At 39.1% G+C, this 20453-nt stretch overlaps 2 protein-coding genes across 6 annotated transcripts; one reads left to right on the top strand and one right to left on the bottom strand.

Moving 5' to 3' along the window:
* Position 1: 1 nt before the first annotated feature.
* On the top strand, positions 2-16191 carry EIF2AK1 (eukaryotic translation initiation factor 2 alpha kinase 1). The gene is made up of 16 exons (XM_080620044.1): positions 2-367; positions 479-629; positions 1095-1253; positions 3056-3192; positions 3949-3980; positions 4426-4525; positions 5351-5431; positions 5858-5957; positions 7573-7624; positions 8373-8724; positions 9848-9959; positions 11310-11416; positions 14681-14801; positions 14932-15011; positions 15346-15579; positions 15992-16191. Exons 2-16 carry the CDS (start codon positions 533-535, stop codon positions 16115-16117), a joined length of 1890 nt encoding a protein of 629 aa, XP_080476170.1. The 5' UTR covers positions 2-367; positions 479-532; the 3' UTR covers positions 16118-16191.
* Positions 13351-20338, bottom strand: AIMP2 (aminoacyl tRNA synthetase complex interacting multifunctional protein 2). 5 transcript variants are annotated; one of them, XM_080620045.1, is made up of 6 exons: positions 20129-20338; positions 18769-18813; positions 18223-18426; positions 17496-17727; positions 16596-16977; positions 13351-13465 (listed from the first exon to the last, which is right to left on the bottom strand). In XM_080620045.1, exons 1-6 carry the CDS (start codon positions 20258-20260, stop codon positions 13414-13416), a joined length of 1047 nt encoding a protein of 348 aa, XP_080476171.1. In that variant the 5' UTR covers positions 20261-20338; the 3' UTR covers positions 13351-13413. The 5 variants fall into 5 exon arrangements, with proteins under 5 accessions (XP_080476171.1, XP_080476172.1, XP_080476175.1 ...); XM_080620046.1 differs by lacking the exon at positions 18769-18813; XM_080620049.1 differs by lacking the exons at positions 13351-13465; positions 18769-18813 and adding an exon at positions 19377-19463 and having other exon boundaries at positions 16463-16977.
* Positions 20339-20453: the final 115 nt, after the last annotated feature.

The raw sequence follows: 20453 nt of genomic DNA, 5'->3' as shown, positions 1-20453 counted from the left end.
CCGGCCTCTTGCATCCGGGGCCCGGCGCCGGCCGGGCAAGCGAGCGGGGGGAGGAAAGGAGGCGGTGGCGGCGGCGGGGGGGAGAAGCGAGCTCCTCCGGGTCACACGGGGACCAGCACCGCCCCTGTGCCGCTGCCGGGAGCCGCTAGAGGGGGCTCGGCGACCCCCGGTCAGGGCTAGAGAGTCGATGGCACTGCGGCGAGGTGCTCCCGCGGGGAAGAGGAGGAGGAGGTGGTGGTGCAGGCCTAGGTGCTCAGCCGGACGCTTGGTGGTCGATGCGTGGAGCCGCAGTCCTCCGCGGAAGTGAAGGGTCTCCGCCAGCCCCGCTTCGTAAGGGAGCGTCTTGTTTTCCCACAGCGAAGCTTCGGTACGGGCCCCTTCCTCGGCTGTAGCCTTTCCGCCCCTTTCTGCCTTCTAGGCTCTGTTTGCCCATCACCGATTTACTTCTCCAGCTAACGTTTTATTGCTCTGCGCTCAGAGAGGCGGGTAGGCCCCGCCAGCCGGAGCCAAGGCCGCGACCGCAGCGCCCGGCATGTGGCGGGGCGGGTTCCCGCCAGGGGCCGCGGCTCCCCGCGTGCCGCCGCCCGCCATCGAGTTCCCTGAGGAGAGCCCGGAGCCGCGGTTTGACGGTAAGCGGGGTTGGGTGCAGCAGAGCAGCCTTGTTTTCCGCGGGGAACGTGGGGAGCAGGGAAGTCCTCCCCTTTCTGCGGGTGACGGCTGGGTGCCCAGCTCACCCCGGTTAGGAATGCAGGGGAGAACCAGCGCCTTCCTCTTTACTCATCGTCTTGAGGAACCGGCAGCCGCGGGGATGATGCAAGAGCGGGCAGGCCCCTGGTAGCGAGCGCCCTGCCCCGCAGCCAGGGCTCCCCCCTTCGGGGAGAGAGAGACTCGTCCTCTCCGTTATCTCCTGTGTGCGCTTATAAAAATAAATTAGGTTCCTAATTAGTGTCTTAAGCTTCTCTCTAAGTGGCTACTTGTGCAGTGCTTTTTCGTGAGCCGGGGCTGTGTTGAAGCTGTGTGGGCTGATGTGTGGTTTTGATGTGAATAGGCACATACTGAGACCTAAACTCATTCTTCTGACTGGCCTTTTCCAGAATCGGATGTGCCCGCGGAGCTTCGAGTTGCAAACGGGTCACAGAAGTTTGTGAATTTTACTTCTACGATCCAAAACCAGCTGCTGCTTGTGTCACTGCTGGAGCATCTCTGCCACATGTACACGCACAACCCTGTTCATTCGAGGTGTTTGTTCCGAAGTTAGTAAGAGTAGTTCTTTCCTGTCTCTTAAACTGTCTTACTGCAATATATGCCAGATGCTTCTGTGTAGAATTACAGTGTAATATCAATAGAAAGCTGTAGGTCTCATCCTATTGGGCCAAGAGTAATTTGGAGAAGAGGATAAATACCCTGAATCAACTCAGATGGGATTGAGGATGTCTCTTGGTTTTGAAAATAATAACAGAATGTTGCTGTAGATGCAAGGATCAGACAGTTCTATAGCAGCTAAATCATGTGAGTTGTGTCATGAGAAGGGTAGCATGTAAATTATTTCTTAAATCTGATCTAAAAACACAGAAGAGGAATTTAATAAAAATGTTTAACAATAATATAGAACAATACAGTTACTAAGCTGTAGCATAGTCTTCACTAAATCTTTCAAAATTGCTGTCTGTGAAAATTAAATACTTTTAAAAGTCCTTTATTTTCCCATAAGGAATTATGATATAATTCAGGGAGCTTGGATTTTGAGGTGTAAAGCATTTCTTTTGAAATGTGTCTTTTTGGTATGAGAGTTATCTTAGGTATTTTGTTCACTTAAGCACATATTTAATGCATTTGAGAAACAATCTCTGAGGTTTTTCTCCTATTGTATGTGACTGTAGAAAATAAAATATGGTACTTCGCTTGTACTTAAAATGGAAGCCATTTATAGCATCCAGTAAGAACAGTGCAGGCAGCTGTCAGGTTTTTGTTCCTGAAGTAAGACTGGCCCTCAGTCTTAATATTGTCGCTATCAAAACAAAAAATGCCAAGGAAAAAACCCCAAAAACCAACCCAACTAAATTTCCTCCTTTTGGGAGAGGAACAAAAAAATGCAGCCTGGGCATCTTCCAAAGTATGTAACTTCTTGGCTTCCTGGTGTACTTCTATGGAAGATTACGTTTCTCCATTGGCACAGTTTAAACCAGTTTCCCAAGTGGAATAAACCTGATGAATAAAAGAAAAACATGCTGCAGTAATCCTGTCTGTTTTGTGATTTTGACTGGTATATTTGTGTTGGCAACGATGGGGTTTTCCGATTTTTTTCTGCTGTGCGTAACTGTGTTCATAAGGCTTGTGTAGCAACATTCCTGATTTGTTATAGGGTCACTTTCAATAAACTTTACCTCCTTTAAAAGGTAAAGTAATATGCTGGGTTTTTTATATACTGGTACTAAAGAAGCATCTTAAAAAAACCTTTTAGAGGCGAGTTTAAGACCTTGGAACTCCTAAAACTTTCAAGGGCATTTTTGTAGCATCTTTGCGGTTGCACCAAGCTCCAGTGTTTGTTAGGTTTTTGTCTGCCTTGGCACTGGTTCTCTTCAAGCGAGAAAGATGTGGTGCTTGAGAGGGAGGTGAGGGTGGGAGGGAGTGTGTGCACAAATGTGTGAGTTTGTGAATTAGAAAATCTTGACATTGTCACTTTTTATTACAAACATGTCCTTGTTATTGTAAACACATTTTGAATTTTTCTTTTCACTGGTCAAAATTTGTCCAGAGGTAACAAGTGGATGCTTGCATGATTTATCTGCTGAGATAAGGTAGAGGAGATGCAGTTGTGACTACAAACGGCATGGCAAATAACTGTATTATGCAAAGGGATTCCCACAGAGCAGCTGTAGTTTGGATTTAATTAGTTTTTCTTGCTAAGGGTATGGGAAACTGTATCAGGGTAGGAGTGATTGTTCAGATTTTCAGATGCACTATCTTTCAAATAAAGTTTCTTATTTGCAAACCGTTTACATGGTCTTACTGGCAGGCTGTATTTAATGTGACCTTTCTCTGTTCCTTTGTACAGTACTTCGTCAGGCTTTCACAAGAACAGGGTTGCTCTCCCCTTTTGCTTTCTGTGATGAATTTAGTACTGTAAGACTGCAGCATAATAGAGCCATTACTGAACTAATGAAAGCAGCTAATCGACAAATACTTAATGGGGTAAGCTTTGCTAAATTTCTTTAGCAACCTCTGCATTAAGGAATTAACACATCACTGCATCCAAGGAGGCTTTTGTTTAGAGGTTCTTTTACTGTTGGATTGGGTCTTTTTGATAATTATACAAAATGGTGTTCCCATTTTACCTTCAGTGTTTGAGATAGCAAGGTTTGATTCTATAGGTGCAAACCAAAGCTTTGGAAGCCAGCAATATTTTGTCTGTATTAAATAATAAGATTTTTAAAAGAAGTTAAAAAATCCTTGTAAGCACAGGTGTTTTAAGTATTGCTACTTTTTTTTTTTTTTTTTTTTTTTTACAATGGACAGACATCCATTTTCACTTTTAACTGTTCCAGCTGATTATGTCAATATGCTTCTATTTATATTGTGGAGAGCATAATTTGTATAGTGTTATGTGCTTCAGGCTAAATCAGACCAGTTTGCTTATCTCGCTGCTTGAACTAAGCTGGTTAATTTTGTCTTAAGCACCTTTTAGAGCCCTCATTTTATCCTGTTTGCCAGCAGAACTCTTAAGAGGGCAGTAATCTCTCCAGCAGAGAGATGTTAGTAGATTACTGGTGGGATAATAATACTTTTAAGTTGGTGAAGCTGTCTGTAGAATGTGAATGGCTATCAGTAACACGTATTGTTTTAAGAATATGGTTGTAGTTTCTATTTTGATTAAGCTTTCCGTGCCGATGGCATGGTAGACTTTATTCTGTATGGCATGTTTTCATGTTGGATTTTGTTGTTTTACAGGAACTTGATAATGGAGATTCTCATGCAATTGGGTACGTATTCAAAACATTTAGAAATATTAAACTTAATTCCCCTCTTAAAGAGCTCCATTCTGAATTTAATTAATACTGCATTTCATATTTTGGCTGTGAAACAATTTGAGAATTGCTCCAAACTCACAAAATGATCTGGGGAAAATTCCTTCTTCAGCACAACTCTCACGGTTAGTGCCACCCTTCAGGAAAACAAGATTTCTCAGGCATAAACATAAAGCATCTTAATACTTCTGTTAACATAGAGTGTGATTTTTAGTACATGCGTATGCTGTGCAGTCTGCTGGTTTTCAGTATTCACTGAAACAGCAAATCGTACAGTGTAGTAATGTCGAAGTATTTGCTGCTTCTTTTCATAACATAAATAGTATTTCTAGGTTGTGTATGCCTGTAGTACTTTACCTGTAAGTTGTAACTTAGTTTAATGCAGCCTTTTTTTGACTAGGGAAAAAGAAGTTCTCTTTGAAGCACAGTCTTCACGATACTTGAATGAATTTGATGAGATTGCGAGGCTAGGAAGAGGAGGATATGGTAAAGTATACAAGGTATTCTTTACCTTCTGTTTATAACTGATCAGTTTATTTCTAGTTTTTCTTTGAAATTTAGAGTTACTGTTTTGGCTGGTTTTTGTTTTGCTTGGGTTTTATTTCTAATGGAAAATGAAAAATACTTATTTTCCAACAGAACAAGTGCAAACCTGCACATGTGAAGGATATTGGCATTTAATTTCAAAAGATGCTCAGTTGCGGTTTCTATTTTCTGTTTGTAGGAAGCAGGATGTATCAGATGTTTTACTTCATGTGTTTTGACCCTTTTTAAGTGAATGAAAAATTCTTGTATGAAGTACTGTGATACATTAACTTAAAAAACCAGCCACAGGAACTGATTTTTCTGCACACACCAGTGTTCCAGTTGTGGCTGCTTATAAAAAAGCAGCTTTAATATGAACGTAAACTGTCCAATCCAATGTTGGTTTATATTAAATACTTTAGCATATGCCTAGCCTACAGTTCCCCACATGGTATGTGCCATGTGTAAATGTCACTTGTGGTCTCATGATTTACTGAGAACCTGTTTAAGCAGTTATCAGGATCTATCAGCATTTTATTATTGATGGAAAGATACCTGTAAAACCATGTATTTCACAAAGATTGGATTAGATGTTTGCAGTCCTGTAAGAAGGCAAAAGTAGAGTATCCTTATATTAGACAGCTGAGCCTAATCCCAGTTTCACTCTCTGATATGGGTGAGATGTTATATGAATGGAGTGCAGAAATTACGTTTTAGAAAATCATTGGTTCTAAAGGATTTAATAATTCATTAATCTAAACACATTAACATCTATTTTTTCCTTTTGCAATTGTTTTCAGGTTAGAAACAAGTTAGATGGTCAGTTCTATGCTATCAAAAAAATTAGCATTAAGAAGGCTACAAGAAGAGATTGCATGAAGGTATACTTTTTCCTGTGTTTCATCTCTGGTTTAATTCCCTATCTGCTCTAGCTGATTCTAATCGAATTTAGTAATGCAGTTAATATTTCCCAAAACATAAAAAATGTTAATAATGGGTTTATGCATTCTGAGTTTCTATAGATTTGACACTATCAACACCTAGTAGAAAAAAGTAAATTAGAGGTATTTAAGTCCATTAAATCATAGTATCATAGAGTTGGAAAGGACCTTAAGATCACCTGAATTTGCTCATCTCTGCAACTATGAAAATCCTAATTAGTTCTAAAGCTTCCAAATTTTCTCTATTACTGTAACAATTTTATCTGTTCTTTCTCTGTCAGAAACTGTTACTTTTTGGTTATCTTTTTGGTTTATTAAGTACTCAGAATAAAGAGTGGTCATACTGTTTCTTTTTGGTCTTTTTAGGTACTACGAGAAGTTAAAGTGCTCGCTGGGCTGCAGCATCCTAATATTGTAGGTTATCACACTGCTTGGATGGAACAAGTTCAAACAGTACATCCAAAAGGAAAGTGCAGCATATTGTGTCAATCTTGCTTGCATCCTGCTTATAATCTCTGTACTATTATTTCCAGGAGAGTATCACTTCTCTGATAAAATAACTATTTTTTTGTCTTTAAAACAAAAAAATCCCCAAACTACAGGTGACCATCAGATCTTCATATCCTTCTGTGCACTTCAGTCTCTTGCATAGTAACTTACCTGTTAGTCAGTGGTGAATTCGGAACTGTGGAAGTATTAGCTTCACTTCTGGTAATACGTGAGAAGGATTTTAAGGTTGTGTGAAGTTCAGTGGAATGCAGTGAGAACCTTTTAACACAAAAAGTAATGAGTTGACAAGGAGAAGAATGAATATTGAAGGATAAGCCACTTCAGATATTGGGGGAAAAGTGATGAATAGAGTTAAAAAAAAAAAAACACCCACAAATTTGCCACCATGTTTTGAAATCTTGGAGTTGTAGCAAAACTCGAGCAAGTCTCCCACTGTGCCTCTCTTCCTATTTGTAAAGGAGTTTAGAAAAAACTGAAAGAACCTGGAAATAAATAATGGGGGGGGGGGAAAATCCCTTTTATTTTGCTTTTCACAGGAGAGTTTTTCAATTTGTTGAATTGCATATTATAGTCCTACAGTGACAGAGAAATCTGTTGGGTTTTTTTGTGTGTGTATATATCTATTTTTATATATATATATATATATATGCTACTATCTGTAACTGATGAGAATTTATCTACATTCATGTTCATTTTATACCTTCTTCCCTGCCGCTTTTTTTCTATTCATTTTCTCTGTTCTCGGCTCTTTCCACATGTCCTTTGGTCCCTTTGTAATCTTAATCTGTTGTTCCTTTCCTTTCCTGTTCTTTTCTGGAATACCTTTAGCAGTTAAATCTTTTCATCCTCTTATGCTCTGTATGCCTTTATTGTTTTCCAAATCAATGACTTCATGGTCAGCTATAAACACAAAAGAAAATGCATAGGAAGTTGTCAGTATGGTAATACAGACAAGACTTTCTAACTAATGATACTGAGAATCTTGAAGGATGCAACTTTTTAGTTGCTAGGAGTACTTCACAAGTATGCAATGGTGATAAGTATGTAACTAGATCTATAAGTAGGTCCTGTGGTACTTAATGTGTTTTCCTTGGCTTAGAAGATTGGTATTTCATATCTTCTCTGTGCTAAAACAAACTGCTTTTTCACATAAATATACAATTTTAATGAAAACCATTTCCAAAATATTAAGGATCAAACCAGCAGCATAGTGATGCAAAGGATGGTGTCTTGTGGAGTTGCTTTTTTAGCTATGATATACATGAGAAGCTATAATAACATAATTTTGAACAGGCTAACTTCTTAAAGGTTAAATCTAGGTGAATATCTAAGAAAGCCCAGTACAACCCTTCAAGTGACCTCATACAACACGTATTTTCATTGAAAGAAAAACAGAAAAACGTATGGTTGTTTCTTATTAGATTGACAAGCACCTTTTGCAGCAGCAGAAATAGAGAAAAAACATACCTGTAGGTAATGAAGTTAAATTCAGTAAGATGCTGTAGATTAAATATTAATTTATAGTATTATTTTGTTTTTTAAAATACCATATTTATCTTTTCATCCTGTAGATAAAACAATAATGGAGTTGCAGCCATTATGTTTGGAGCAAGAGCGTAGGAAGTAAGTATTATAAATCTCAATGATAGCATTTATTTGTCTTGAACATAAGACTTCTTTTAAAGTTATATTAAGAGAGTACAGAATTCAGCATAGATTTCACAAGTGCTTTTTGCTTCTGAAGTATTGCCAAAAAAAAAGTCTTAATTATCCTTGTCATTGCTTCTCTTCTTGTTGCATAAGCTGAAGAATATTACTGAATACTTCTACCTTCTTTGGATCTCAGTTTCTGAGTATCTGAATGTGGCTTTAAGCTTACTTCTGAAGTTCTGTGCCAGTCAGAAACACTGATTAGTTCTGTGGAATCTCACTAGAGTGATGGGACCTTCTGCTTCTCAGAAGTGTTGATTAGCCCTTTCAATAAAGAGATGGAGTCCTATGACTATCCAGTTAGCATAACTTCCTAAGTTAGAAGGAATGGAGTTGCATCATACTCCTGTCCAGCGAATGCTGTGACCTAGGACTGTATGTATCTATGAGCTGTCTGGGTCAGCTCTCAGAAATCCCTGCTGGGGGAAGGTATTAAAAAGGCTGGAGCCTGCACTGTCAATTATGTAATCCTAAAGTTTTATATGGGGAAGCAGCTGAACTCTTACTCTGGAATGCAGTTTGCAACTGGAAAAAACACAAACCCAAAGAAAAAAAACCCAAACAAACAAAACCCAACACTTTTCAGAATGGTGTGTCACAAATAGATGGTATAAAACTAGGTACATGTTTTGATTTCTCTCCGTTACTTTATTATTTTCAGTGATCGCTGTCACATTCAGAGTGTGGAAAGTGGTAGTTCAATTATCTTTGCCGACCTTACTTCTCAAGAGAAGAAGTCCTGTGACAGTACCAGTCTTAGAAATGTGGGTAGTGAATTGTGTGTGAATGATTTTACGAACAATAGTAAAGAGTGTATGAAACCAAATAAATGCGAATTATCCATAGAATTACAAGAAGACTTTGTAAGTAGTGTTAGCAGTAGATCAACTGATGTGAAAAATCATCCATCACGGGTACCTAATACTAGTTTGGAACAAGATGCTAGCACTGGAAGTAAGTCCTGCACTGAAGAATGCTCGAAGAATCACGTAGCTGTCTGTGGAGAGTTTGAGGTAAATGCAGTTTTCATTAAATATAGTTATCTGCTATCTACTTTAACCATGTTTGTAAAGTAGAGTTTGGTAGACAGAGGAATGATTTATAATGATAAATTAAAAAAAAAATAATTACTGTGATTAGAGTCAGAAATACAGACAACTTTTATTTAAATGATTAACACTATTACAAGGAAGCTGATGAGAAGGGGGGGCAGAACTCAGCATACAAGAAAGTTACCATCATCTTGGGTCCTTTCAAAGTACCTACGTGAATAAAAAGTAGTACTGCATAAAAAAACCCAGTCCATAATTGCGCTTGAAAATCCTCAGCCTTCAGTAACCATGGCTAATTCAGATATTATTCATGAAAGTGTCTAGGTATGTCATGTGGTGCCTGTATAGTGTAGGATTCCACATGGAAAAGAGAAAAGCAGATGGGGGCATGGAATCACCACTCTGCCTATGCTTCTAAAACTTGGTTGGCATTCATACCACTGAAATGTGTTGTATAACACAACCAGCTCTGGAATGCTCCAAGCTTTTGGTATCATTTGGAGTTCCCTCTTGCAACAAATCCAAGATTTTAAAGGTGTTTGCTTGAGTTGTCCAGGCTATCAAATGATCTAGTACATTATCAGAAACTGAGTATGAAATTACATACTCATATTAATAAATCAGACCTTTGGACTAGATGACCTTAAAGGTCTTTTCCAACCTAAATGATTCTATGATTCTATGAAATTCCACATTGAGATGGATTTTTTTTTTCTAATTTATATTAATTTACACTGTTTTCTTAAGCCAGAATGAAACTCTGTTCAGTGTGTCTAGAAGCTTTAAACTCTAATTTGAATATTAAGATACGTAGCTGGCTGTTCTGTTTTTATCATAACAATTGTTAACATTTGAGGATAAGCAAAAAAAAAAAACCAAACACTCCAAAACTAGATAGTGTTGTTGCATATGCTTCTTGAATGCAGTAGATTAGTAATACTGTATTTGATGTTATTTTGGTATCTGACTGGGTTTTTTTAGCTTAATGAACAAATTTTGGTTTTATTAGCTTTAAAGAAATATAACTAAGGAAATATTGTTTATGTTAAAGTGGCAACATCATAGACTATTATTTTTCTGTTAGGTGGAGTATCGTTTGATGCTTCATATACAAATGCAGCTGTGTGAAATATCTTTGTGGGATTGGATTTTTGACCGTAATAAAGGATGCAATGAGAGAACAGAGGAAACATCCAGTAAGAAGTCTTAAAAATTTTCTGATTCATTATGAAGCAAGTATTTCGCCTTTCCTAATTGGAAGTTCACTTGCCTGATTTTGTTTTACTTCATCAGCTTATAATACGGATCTTCATTAGATAAATAGAATCATCATTAGATTCTTTATTAATTTCATCAGCTAGCAGCTAGTATTGAATCTTTTTATGATGTTGGTAAAGAGATTTAAGTTCATGGGTTTTAGACAACTCTTCAAAAAAGAATGAATGTATGCCTGAGGCATAGTTGTTACCTTGAGAGATCTCTGCCTGGGCAATGCTACTTATTTGGAATAGTTTTTTTTTTGACAGGATCTGCTTTTTCTCAGAAAGCTGTTTAAATAATTGAAATTTTGCTTTGGTAGTAGTCTTGCTGGTACAAAACAGAACTCTTTGCAGGCTAATTTATCTGCTGTGCAAAATAGGAATACATCTTCTGTTCCAGACAGATTACAAGAAAAAAAAGTTTATTCTCAAGAATCAGAACTCCTACATAGGCTAATTTGTCATTGGTCTAAAGCATGTAATATTTACCTTGCTGGAATGGCCAAAGGAGTTCTCATGTACTGATACCAAGATGTCTTCAATAACTGTTGACATTTGGAAGAACAAGTCTAATGCTCTTAAAGCATTAGAGACATGTTCCTTTCTCTGGTTGTATAAAAAAAGTGCATATGCTTAACAGATTGTAAGGCATAAACTGTATGATTAATGTTTAATCTTAGTTTTAATCACTATTAAGATAAATCTGTTGTTCTCTTCAGTCATGGATGCCAGCTATCAGCTGACTTCTGCTAATCTCTCCTGTAATCATAGTCTTTTAGCATAAATAAGCTAAAAGATGATGTTCCTGGTCAGGGAATGACAGAATTACTAGGGCATTTGACCTAGTAGGGGTAGCACAACAGCAGAATAAGGATCCAAAAAGGAAGGGTCCAAATTAATACCGATACAAAAAACATGTTGTTACGTAAATTAATATGATTTCATCTGGAGTTGTATTTTTCATTCTAATTCAGTACTTCCATCTAAGTAAAGAGTTTTTAAATTCATTATCAAGTAACTGTCTGATGGAGTTTGGAAGAATCTTTTCAGGCAGACACATGTTCATGACCCCTGAATTTTCCTTTTTGGAATTTGGCAGTTAGTGACTTTTTGCTGTTTCAAAAACAGTATCTTAGGAGAAATATGGGAAATTCCATTTATAAATTGTGCTCATTCTGTTAAAAATTTCTTCCATGTCATAAATAGAATTCAACAAGACAAACCATCGTAAACTTCAATAGCTTGTTAAAATTAGCTAAAATAATTTAGATTTTAAATTGTTTTAAGGTCCATACCATCTCGTGGATGTCCGCTGGACAATGAAAATTTTTCAAGAGTTACTAGAAGGAGTATGCTATATCCACAGCATGGGAGTGATGCATCGAGACATTAAAGTAAGTTCATTGAATGAACTAATTACACTTGAGGTTGAAGAAAACAAAGATAACTTACATTATGGGAGAATGAAAGCAAATTTATAGCTAAATTTGAGATGACCTGGGCTTTTAAGAGTTTAGCTGTCTTATGTATGGAAAAAATACATTATCTCCTCTACACCAGTATCATACTTCCATTAAGCATTGTGCTCAATTACATGGACTTAAAGTGAATTATGATTAAGCTCTGGAAATGTTTTCTCCTTTGTGGAGCCATTTTCTTGTTCTAAACAGGGATGGTCAGATTGGTTTGGTTTTTGTCTTGGTCTTTCCTTAACCAGTGTAGGACCTAAATTTCTTAAGTATCTAAAAGAAATTAAATTATTTTAGGTAATTATAAAAAATAAGCAAAGCCCAGTGACTACACCTCAGTTGGCTAACTGTGTATCAGCTTTGGAAAATATGTTCAAGTTATAGTTGCAAATAATTGCTGTCTTTCAAAATGGTTGTTATTTTCCTTAAGGGACTGAAATTGTAGGTGATGTTAGTGACTGAATGAAAAGTTTTGGTTTCATTCCAATTAAAAATAATGAAGAGCAGACTTAAAATAGTAGCACTTTGAATGATTAGAATAGCATGCCGTTTATATGTTCCTGTGAAGTGTTGGAACTCCAGTCATAAGAATAGTTTTGACTTAAATGTGAAGCATAGGTAGATGGATTTTGCTTAATCTGACTCGAATAGCAAGGACATGAATGTGTATTTTCCTACTCTGCTTCCCAGAGGTTCTCTGCATCTGATATGAGTGTAAAGATCATCTTGATTATTAAAACTCCATGTGTGGAAACTTGGAACTACTTGAAAACACACAGTGTTCACTCTGGATTAATTTTATTGTTTCTGCCAGCTGTTTCAGGATCAACTGGTTTTTGGTTTTCTTGTTAAGCATCATCATGGCCTTATTGTCCAAGTCCTGGTAGTTGTATAAAGAATTCCATAGTGGGAGCTTGTTTTTGACGCCATGCTTATTGTTTTCACCACACATTCTTCTAAAGGTGATTTTGCAGACATCTTGCAGAAACAGTAATTTCTGTGATGTTACAAGGAAATCTTTCAGTATTTGAAATTTTGAGAATGGAAGTCCAGTGAGTGGGTGGCCTTGATTATCTCTTTTACTTCAGTGGAACTGAGAAGCCTAGCAACTTGTTCAGCACTGCTGTATCTTTTAAATTTGATCTGCATTGAAGAAATGAAGAGTGGAGATTGCCCATCTCTGATACAATGTTCATGTGTGCTTGTAACAGAACTATTTCCCTTCTTGCCACCTGAGCAGGCTTCATGAAGAGCTTTTTGTCCTTTATGGTCTTGAGTGTTTACATTAGTTCCATTACTTAATGGTAAAGAGATGTGGTCTGCATTGACATCTAAAATTCTGCTTATGCTGTGCATGCTGCAACATGAAGGGCAGTTCAAGGCCAGGTTGGATGAGGCCTTGGGTGACATGGTTTAGTGTGGGGTGTCCCTGCCCATGGCAGGGGGGTTGGAACTAGATGATCTTAAGGTCCTTTCCAACCCTAACTATTCTATGATTCTATGATTCTTCCACAAGTTGGACTGGCGAAGTTAGTGTTTGTTCCAGAGGTGATTAAAGTTGCTGTCATCTCTGTGTTTAGTGATCCTGCGGCTATGTGAAGAGGTGTCCAGCCAGACTTGTCACTGTCGTTTAAGTTAACAATAATGAGTGGATGTAGGTGGAAAAGCATCATCAGACTGTTGGCCTAAACATAGAAGACAGATAATTACTGTTTTTCAGGATTTATCTGATGTTTTTACATTTTGCAAGAAACAGAGACACATTTCTGTACTGTGCTCTGAGGTTGGCTGTGAACAAGTATTAGGAGTTGCCAAGACCTAACGGAAGCTTGGTCATTAACTTACATTTGTTAACCACAGCTTGTGCCCAGCAGGAATGCGTAAGATGGTGTTAATGCCTTCAGTTCTTTTATTTCCTAATTTTATAGCATGAGAAATGAGTCATCATAGTTGAGCTTCAGGTCAGTGAAGTTCCTGGAAGTGCAAGCAAGCAGAAGTTTCACCTCATTTGTACATACAGACATAATCTGGGAGTGCTTGAGCCTCTAGATTATAAAACTGTAGAATGGTTTGGGTTGGAAGGGACCACATAAACCATCTAGTTTCACACACACCCCTACCACACATAGATACCTTCCCACTAGATGAGGTTGCTCCAAGCCCCATCCAACCTGGCCTTGAACACTGCCAGGGATGGGGCAGCCACAGCTTCCCTTGGGCAACCTATGCCAGTGTCAGTAAAAAATGTCTTCTCTATATCCAATCTAAATCTACCCTCTTCAGTTTAAAACTGTTGCCCCTTGTCCTGTCACTACTGACCCTGGTAAAATGTCTCCCTGCTTTTTTGTAAGCCCCCATTATATATTGAAAGGCCACAGTAAGGCCTCCCTGGAACCTTCTCCTCTCCAGGCTCAACAAGCCCAGCTCTCTCAGCCTGTTTCCACAGCAGAGGTGCTCCAGCCCTCTGAGCATCTCCATGGCCTCCTCTGGACTTGCTCCAACAGCTCCACATCCTCCTTATGTTGGGGTCCCCAGAGTTGGATGCACTTCTCTAGGTGAGGTCTCACAAGAGCAGTAGAGGGGGAGAATCCTCTCCCTTGACCTGCTGGTAACACTGCTGGTGATGCAGCCCAGGACATGGTTGGTTTCTGGGCTACAAGTGCATACTGCCAGGTTATAGCCAATTTTTCACCTCTCAGTACTGCCAAGTCCTTTTGGGCTGTTTGCAGTATAAGAAGTATATTCAACAGTCACTGGTGATTTTTTGTCTGAGTTGAGATATGCTACTTTTGGTTTATATTGAGCAAGAAAAAATTCACATTCAGAATTAAGAAGAGATGTGATTCTGCCATATGTTGCATTAAGTCAGGTATGCTATCGTTTGGGGAAGCAAATTTCCCATTTTCTGCTGAGAGAAAAAAAAACAAACAAAACCTTACATTTCCACTAAAGTTATTTCCTGTTTCGCTTTTCTTCCTTTTTTCTACATACTTCATATGTGTTTTTTCTGCCCAAATGGTGTTGCCAGCACATAACTTGGTATCAGCTATGACATTTTTTCCCCTCTCTCACTAATGAGAGTGTTAATTATACCTGTGAAACACTGGATTTTATAGTCTTGAAACAGCTGAAATTTCATACTTACTTATACAGATATATTTATAGATTTTATACTGTCTTGTTTTATAGCCCAGAAATATCTTTCTACATGGATCAGATCATCATGTAAAAATAGGAGACTTTGGATTAGCTTGCAAAGACCTTCTTTGGGATCATGCAGACCAGTGGTTTAAGACAGAAAGGAAAAATGGTAAGAGAAAAAAGCTTAATGGGTTTCAGTGATTAAGTTTCTATGATATTAAAACCATCAAATATCAAATTCTGAAGTGAAATGGTAACAAGGTAACACTAACTGAGAAGTGTAAATTGCCTTTTTAAAGGACTGATGCATACTTCAGGAGTGGGGACCTGCCTCTATGCTTCACCAGAACAACTGCAGGGATCTCACTATGATTTCAAGGTAGGAAGTAGTAGTAGGGGTTTTTTATTAACACATGAAGTGATTGGAATAAGACAAGTCTTTCAGTAGGTAAATATATAAATATCCCTCCTACTGTTTCTCCTAATGTTTTTGCTGAAACATGGCAAAAATAATTTGTTTCTAATATTTTCTTGAGGAATGTACAGATTTGAATTCGTGTTCTGTCAGTAGTGTCCTGATACTTTTCCTATTATCAGGAAACTTCATTGTCATGAAATGTTTTCATATTGTGATTTTCTTAATGAGGAAAAGAAATCTACTAAGTAATTAAAAATAGCAGTTATATCAGACTTTTTCTTCACTCCATTACCAGTCAGACATGTACAGCATGGGTGTTATCCTGCTAGAACTCTTCCAACCATTTGGAACAGAAATGGAAAGAACAGAAGTTCTTACATGTTTACGGAATGGCCAGATTCCTCATACTTTCTATAAGAAATGGCCTATTCAAGCCAAATACGTTAAACTCCTCACCAGTCAGAGTGCTACAGAAAGACCAACGGCTGCTCAGCTCCGTGAAAGTGAACTATTTCATACTACGGAACATGTAAGTTATGGCAATAACCTCAACCTTTACGGGATAAAGAAATATAAAAAGAAAATGGCTTTTGTTTTCCTGTATTATCGAGGTTTTTGGTTTGTTTGTACCTTAAGAGCATTGTGTGATCAAGACTTTTCCAATTATGGTATTTATGCCACTGTATTAATGTTTCTGGTGTCTTTGCAATGAAATAAATGAAGACTGGGCTGTTGATTTTGAAGTATTTTTATAGGTCAGAAAAGGTTTTGAAGCTTTTTAGCAGCTCTGCAGAATCTTTTTGTCATTTTCCCTTGTCACACTTTTTTGTTTGTGGATTAATAAAATCTATATTAATCTATCAAATATATCTATCAAATCTATGAGATATATATCTATCAAATATGCAGAATAGCATCTATAAACTGGCTCTCATTATCAGGTTATTTCTAACCTACAACAGAAGGTGAGACAGCAAGAGGAAGAAATAGAGAAACTGAGAGAAAGAATAAGACTGCTTTCAGAAGAACAAGGTAAACAACATATGGAACTAGGTTCCCCTGTTTAAGTATGGGAAGAACCTCTATTGCATGCTAAGTTATATAAAATGTTCCTTTTTTTACATAAATACATTTCAGTGCATTTTGATTCTCCTGTCTGTTCTTTAAAGGTATTCATCTTTTTGTCTTAGTTCAGAAGTCTCCAGTCAGCAGAAAGTACTAATGTAGCACTGAGCCTCAGGACAACTTAACTTGTGTAAATAAGCATTTGGGTTACAGGGGAAAGGATAAGGAAAAATTAAAAGTGTAGCATGTATTTATGTAAGACTACTGCACATAACTTACAATCATTGACAAATACGCGTGTCATGCAGCAGTTAGTAAAAAGGAAGGTCACACCCAAAAGCTAGCTGTAATGTTTTTATTGATTTTAGAATTCTGTCCAACTGTAGTACTCCAATACATCTCAGAAAGGATTCAAACCACTACAGCAGGCATGAGAGGAATAAGATTAAAATTACACCATTATCAAAAGTACAGGCTTACTTGAGTAGCTTCAGAATAGAGCTGAAAGGTGCCAAGTTCTCACACGACTTCATCCATTTTTGCACATTGGCTGGGGCAGCATTGGCACTACCCATTTGCTGAAGCACAGACCACGCAACAATGTCTGCTACGGTGAGTTCACTTCCCACCAGCCACGCTGCCTTGCCCAGGGCAGCATTCATAGAGCGCAAGACTGCTCCTTTTTCCTTACTGCTACCATCTCTGAGCTGGAAAATAGCTGTATCAACCCAGCTGTCAATCACAGTTGAAGTAACTGCATTGTACTTCTGGCCCAACAGGGAAAAGAGAAATCTGGCGATGTTCCCTTCTCCTTCAATAGGGCACATTGTTTGAACGCTAAACTTCATCTGGGGTTTTGGAACTGAAATTAAGAAAAGGAAAAAAGTGAATACCATATGGTAAAGAAGTTAAATGTAATGGCAATGCCATAATGTGTTTTATCTTTGATGCCAGCATCACTGTTAACATAATTAACCGAAGGAACAATTTTCCATTTTCTGAGTCTGAATAGACTAATGCAGGAACCTGGGACAGAGAGATCACTTTTTGCACTTTTCAGCCAAATCTCCCACCTCATTTCTATTCTAGCCAACTTATTTCTAGACACTGAAAAACATGTCTATAAAAGAAATCCTGTGGGTACAACCAAGCATGTAAATGCCATGTGTATTTTAGTAGTGGTAACTACAAACACAAGTTGTCCTCCTCTGTCCCCATCATTAACAACTATAAAAAGAGAGCAAAAATGTTATCTGCAGTATGTATCCATCATATGTCAGCACAAGGATGCCAAAGCATCTGTTGTCAAGGTTTTAATGCCCAAGTTTCATTTTGTCACCTATTGTAAAATACTGATCTACAAGATAACTTTGTTCTTACCATCCTTCCATATAAGAGTAAAGCCCAATTGATACTTGTGACGAGGTTGCTTCTTAGTCTGCTCTCCAAAGCATTTCAGGAGGTTTTCTGGCACACTTTTCACAGATGAATGTGTATGAACAGCTGATAATATTTTATAGCGTTCACAAAGCAGATTGTGCAGTACTAATAATGACAATGGAGGTAGAGATGGATTTGCATTGATTACAACATCTTTCAGGGCACCATAATCCTGAATGGAAAGTAAAACATTCAGCAAAGAAGACACTGAAAGAGATTTTGTTTGACCCCAAAGAGTACATAACCATGTATGTGTGTATCTAAAATTCTAATGCTACTCAAATCTATTCAAGTTTGGACATTTAAAACTTGTTTAAACATTTAAAAACCTTCCTCAACATATCATTCAAGAACATGACTGAGGTAAATTTGAGACCAATCTGAAGGTAAAGTTAAAATTTCAAGCAAGTAACAAACAAAAAAACCCAAGTGTCATTAATTTCAAAATCAACTATTCTAGCTTAGAATTATATCCAAGTAAGAATATATGGGATTTATTATTTATAAACTTTTCTATCTATAATCTGGATGTTCAAAATTATTTGTAAGGATATAAGACTTCTCTAATGAGTTTGGAATGTCCCAGGTTTTAATGCCACCCTTCCATCCCTGAAAATTTGAGAGCAGAGAAAGTACCCATCAATGTATATGGCTCAAATGAATTTACCTTTCCAAGCATCACATCCAAATCTGCTCCACTGGCTGTCAGAGAACAGTCATTTGTTTTAATTATGTTAGTTACATCAATGTCAGCATCTGGGGTTTGTGTCATCTTTGAGAGACCATCGACGGCGCTCTTCAGTTCATACAAGCGTTTCAGAATCAACTCCTGGCGGGCTTCAAGTGCTTGAAGTGAAGGATCAACCTCTTCCTACAGGAGAGAAAAACCAAAGTTGCATACTCAGCTCAGTGTCAAAATAGTCCACAGCTTACTTGACAACAAGTTTAGAAAGACTTTAAACACCTTCAAATAACTGGAGCATCATGGAATGTCACGGTCTTATGTCAACTAGTTGTCTGGTCTTTAGTATGTATGAAAATGGTAAGCAATGGGTTATTTAATCAAATCTCTGAAATCTTCCTGCTTAAAATTCATTTTTTTTGAACCAGTAGCCACAGCAAACTGTCTAACATAATACATAGCAGACCACAACCACAGAGACGTAAGGCTGGCAATGAAGTGCTGAATTGAAACTTGAAAAAACAAAGTTACCTCATCAGGATTCTCTCCGGCCCAGAAAATCAGACTGAGTTTGTGCTGAGGATGCCAAACAAGGAAATGTTTTGACAATTCAGGAAGTTAGTGGAGTAAAAAAACCTGCAGGTTTGGCTGGATGGTGTATCACATGAAATAACACTTTGTAGCCATTCTCTGGTTCAGAGAATATAAACTATACAGAAAAAAAGGTGACAGGCTTTGTTACATGTTAATCTCAAAGCATGTTATCTCAATTATCTTACAAGTCTACCTTTTTTAGAAGATGAAAAATACATTCCTGTGGGAAGTATTAAGTCTACAAAGTTGCAGTAATGTTAAAGAAGTATCTTTGTATAGATAATCCATTTTCTGAATAAGGATTAATGAAATCCAACCTATCAACCAAACTTCCTTTCAGTCTAATGGATAAAGAGATAACAAGCAAGGTATCCAAGTGAAATCCTGATACCCACTTACACAACATTCTCAAAGGTAAGACATGGAAACACCTCCTAAGTGACCATTATTTGCCTACAGGTTGTCCTATTACGCAATTCCATGAAATAAAAACCACTCTTGGAGGAGATGAGAAGTTAACGCTGTTGTTGCAGTGGGAGGGCAGCTTTGTTAGCATTCCCACGCAGTTCTGCCCCAAGTCTACTCCTGCTCAGTATCACCAGCAACCTGGGCGAGGGCACAGCACGTACTCCCTGAAAAGACTGATGCATCAAGCTAAAAATGGCCACAAGCAGCCCTGAAGAATTCAAAGCATTCCTGACACTGGAAGAGGCTCAAATCAAATTAATGTAATTGCTTTGCATTTTTCTCGAATACAGTAACCGAGACCAGGATGGAGGGTGTGTAGCTGCCTCGTTCCCATCTCAACAGCAGAGACGAGAGCCGGGAGGGTGACGATGCAGCAGGACGGGACAGGACATGCTGGGCCAGCTCCGGTCTTGCAAAGGGTTGGCCCAGGGCCCAAACACGCCTGTTTCAATGTAAAACAGCAAGAGCCACAAGCGAGAGCCCCGAGAAGCCAGGCTGCGAGTTACCCAAAGCTTAGCAAGCACCACAGAGAACTCCCTGACAAAGCCGTTTTTACTAAACCCTCGCAAGCGCTGCTAATAAACGCGGAGAAACCAGAGCGGCCTGTGCTACCGCGCCGCTCCTGCGGGCTGAGGCAGGCGATCGTGGGTGCCCGGCCCCGGAAGCTTCTTCCAGCCCTCCCCGGGAACAAACTCCAGCCCAGCGCGGCCGGAGGCGGGCCCGCCGGGCTCCGCAGCAGTGCTGCACCGGCCCGTTGCCCACTGCCGAGAGCGGTGGGCCTTCCCCCAGGCTGGCCAGGCGGGTCCAGCCGCTGCCCCCTCGCTCCTACCTGCGGCGGCGCCGAGGCGGCGGGCGGGTGCTGGCTGTGCAGGCTGGGCAGATGGTACATGCAGGTGGGTAGCTGCTCCGCCAGCACCGCCCCGCCGGCGCCGTGGAACGTCCTCACCTTGTACATGGGCATGGCGGCACCCGCCGCGACACGCACCCAGCTCCCAGCAGCCGGCGAGCCCGCCCATCCGCTGTGCCCATTGGCCCAAGATGGCGGTCGGCGCCTTACTGACTCACCCGCCACCCAATGCACGCTGGCGGATGCCGCTCCGCCTCCTTGTCGTCTTCCTATTGGCCAGCGTGAGCCAGTGATTCGCCAAGAGACT

This window comes from Psittacula echo (genome assembly GCF_963264785.1).
Source record: "Psittacula echo genome assembly, chromosome: 5".
NCBI classification, from domain to species: Eukaryota; Metazoa; Chordata; class Aves; order Psittaciformes; family Psittacidae; genus Psittacula; species Psittacula echo.
The sequence above is the reverse complement of the archived record's forward strand: the minus strand, read 5'-3'. Positions and strand labels throughout refer to the sequence as shown.

Bases quoted from the DNA above. Each gene is read 5' to 3' on its own strand.
- EIF2AK1 (XM_080620044.1), top strand. From the start codon at position 533: ATGTGGCGGGGCGGGTTCCCGCCAGGGGCCGCGGCTCCCCGCGTGCCG. The intron at 1,254-3,055 runs GTTAGTAAGAGT...TCCTTTGTACAG, and splicing joins TTCGAGGTGTTTGTTCCGAA to TACTTCGTCAGGCTTTCACA. The intron at 5,432-5,857 runs GTATACTTTTTC...TGGTCTTTTTAG, and splicing joins CAAGAAGAGATTGCATGAAG to GTACTACGAGAAGTTAAAGT.
- AIMP2 (XM_080620045.1), bottom strand. From the start codon at position 20,260: ATGCCCATGTACAAGGTGAGGACGTTCCACGGCGCCGGCGGGGCGGTG. The intron at 18,814-20,128 runs GTAGGAGCGAGG...TGGCATCCTCAG, and splicing joins CCGCCTCGGCGCCGCCGCAG to CACAAACTCAGTCTGATTTT. The intron at 16,978-17,495 runs GTAAGAACAAAG...TCTTAATTTCAG, and splicing joins TACTCTTATATGGAAGGATG to TTCCAAAACCCCAGATGAAG.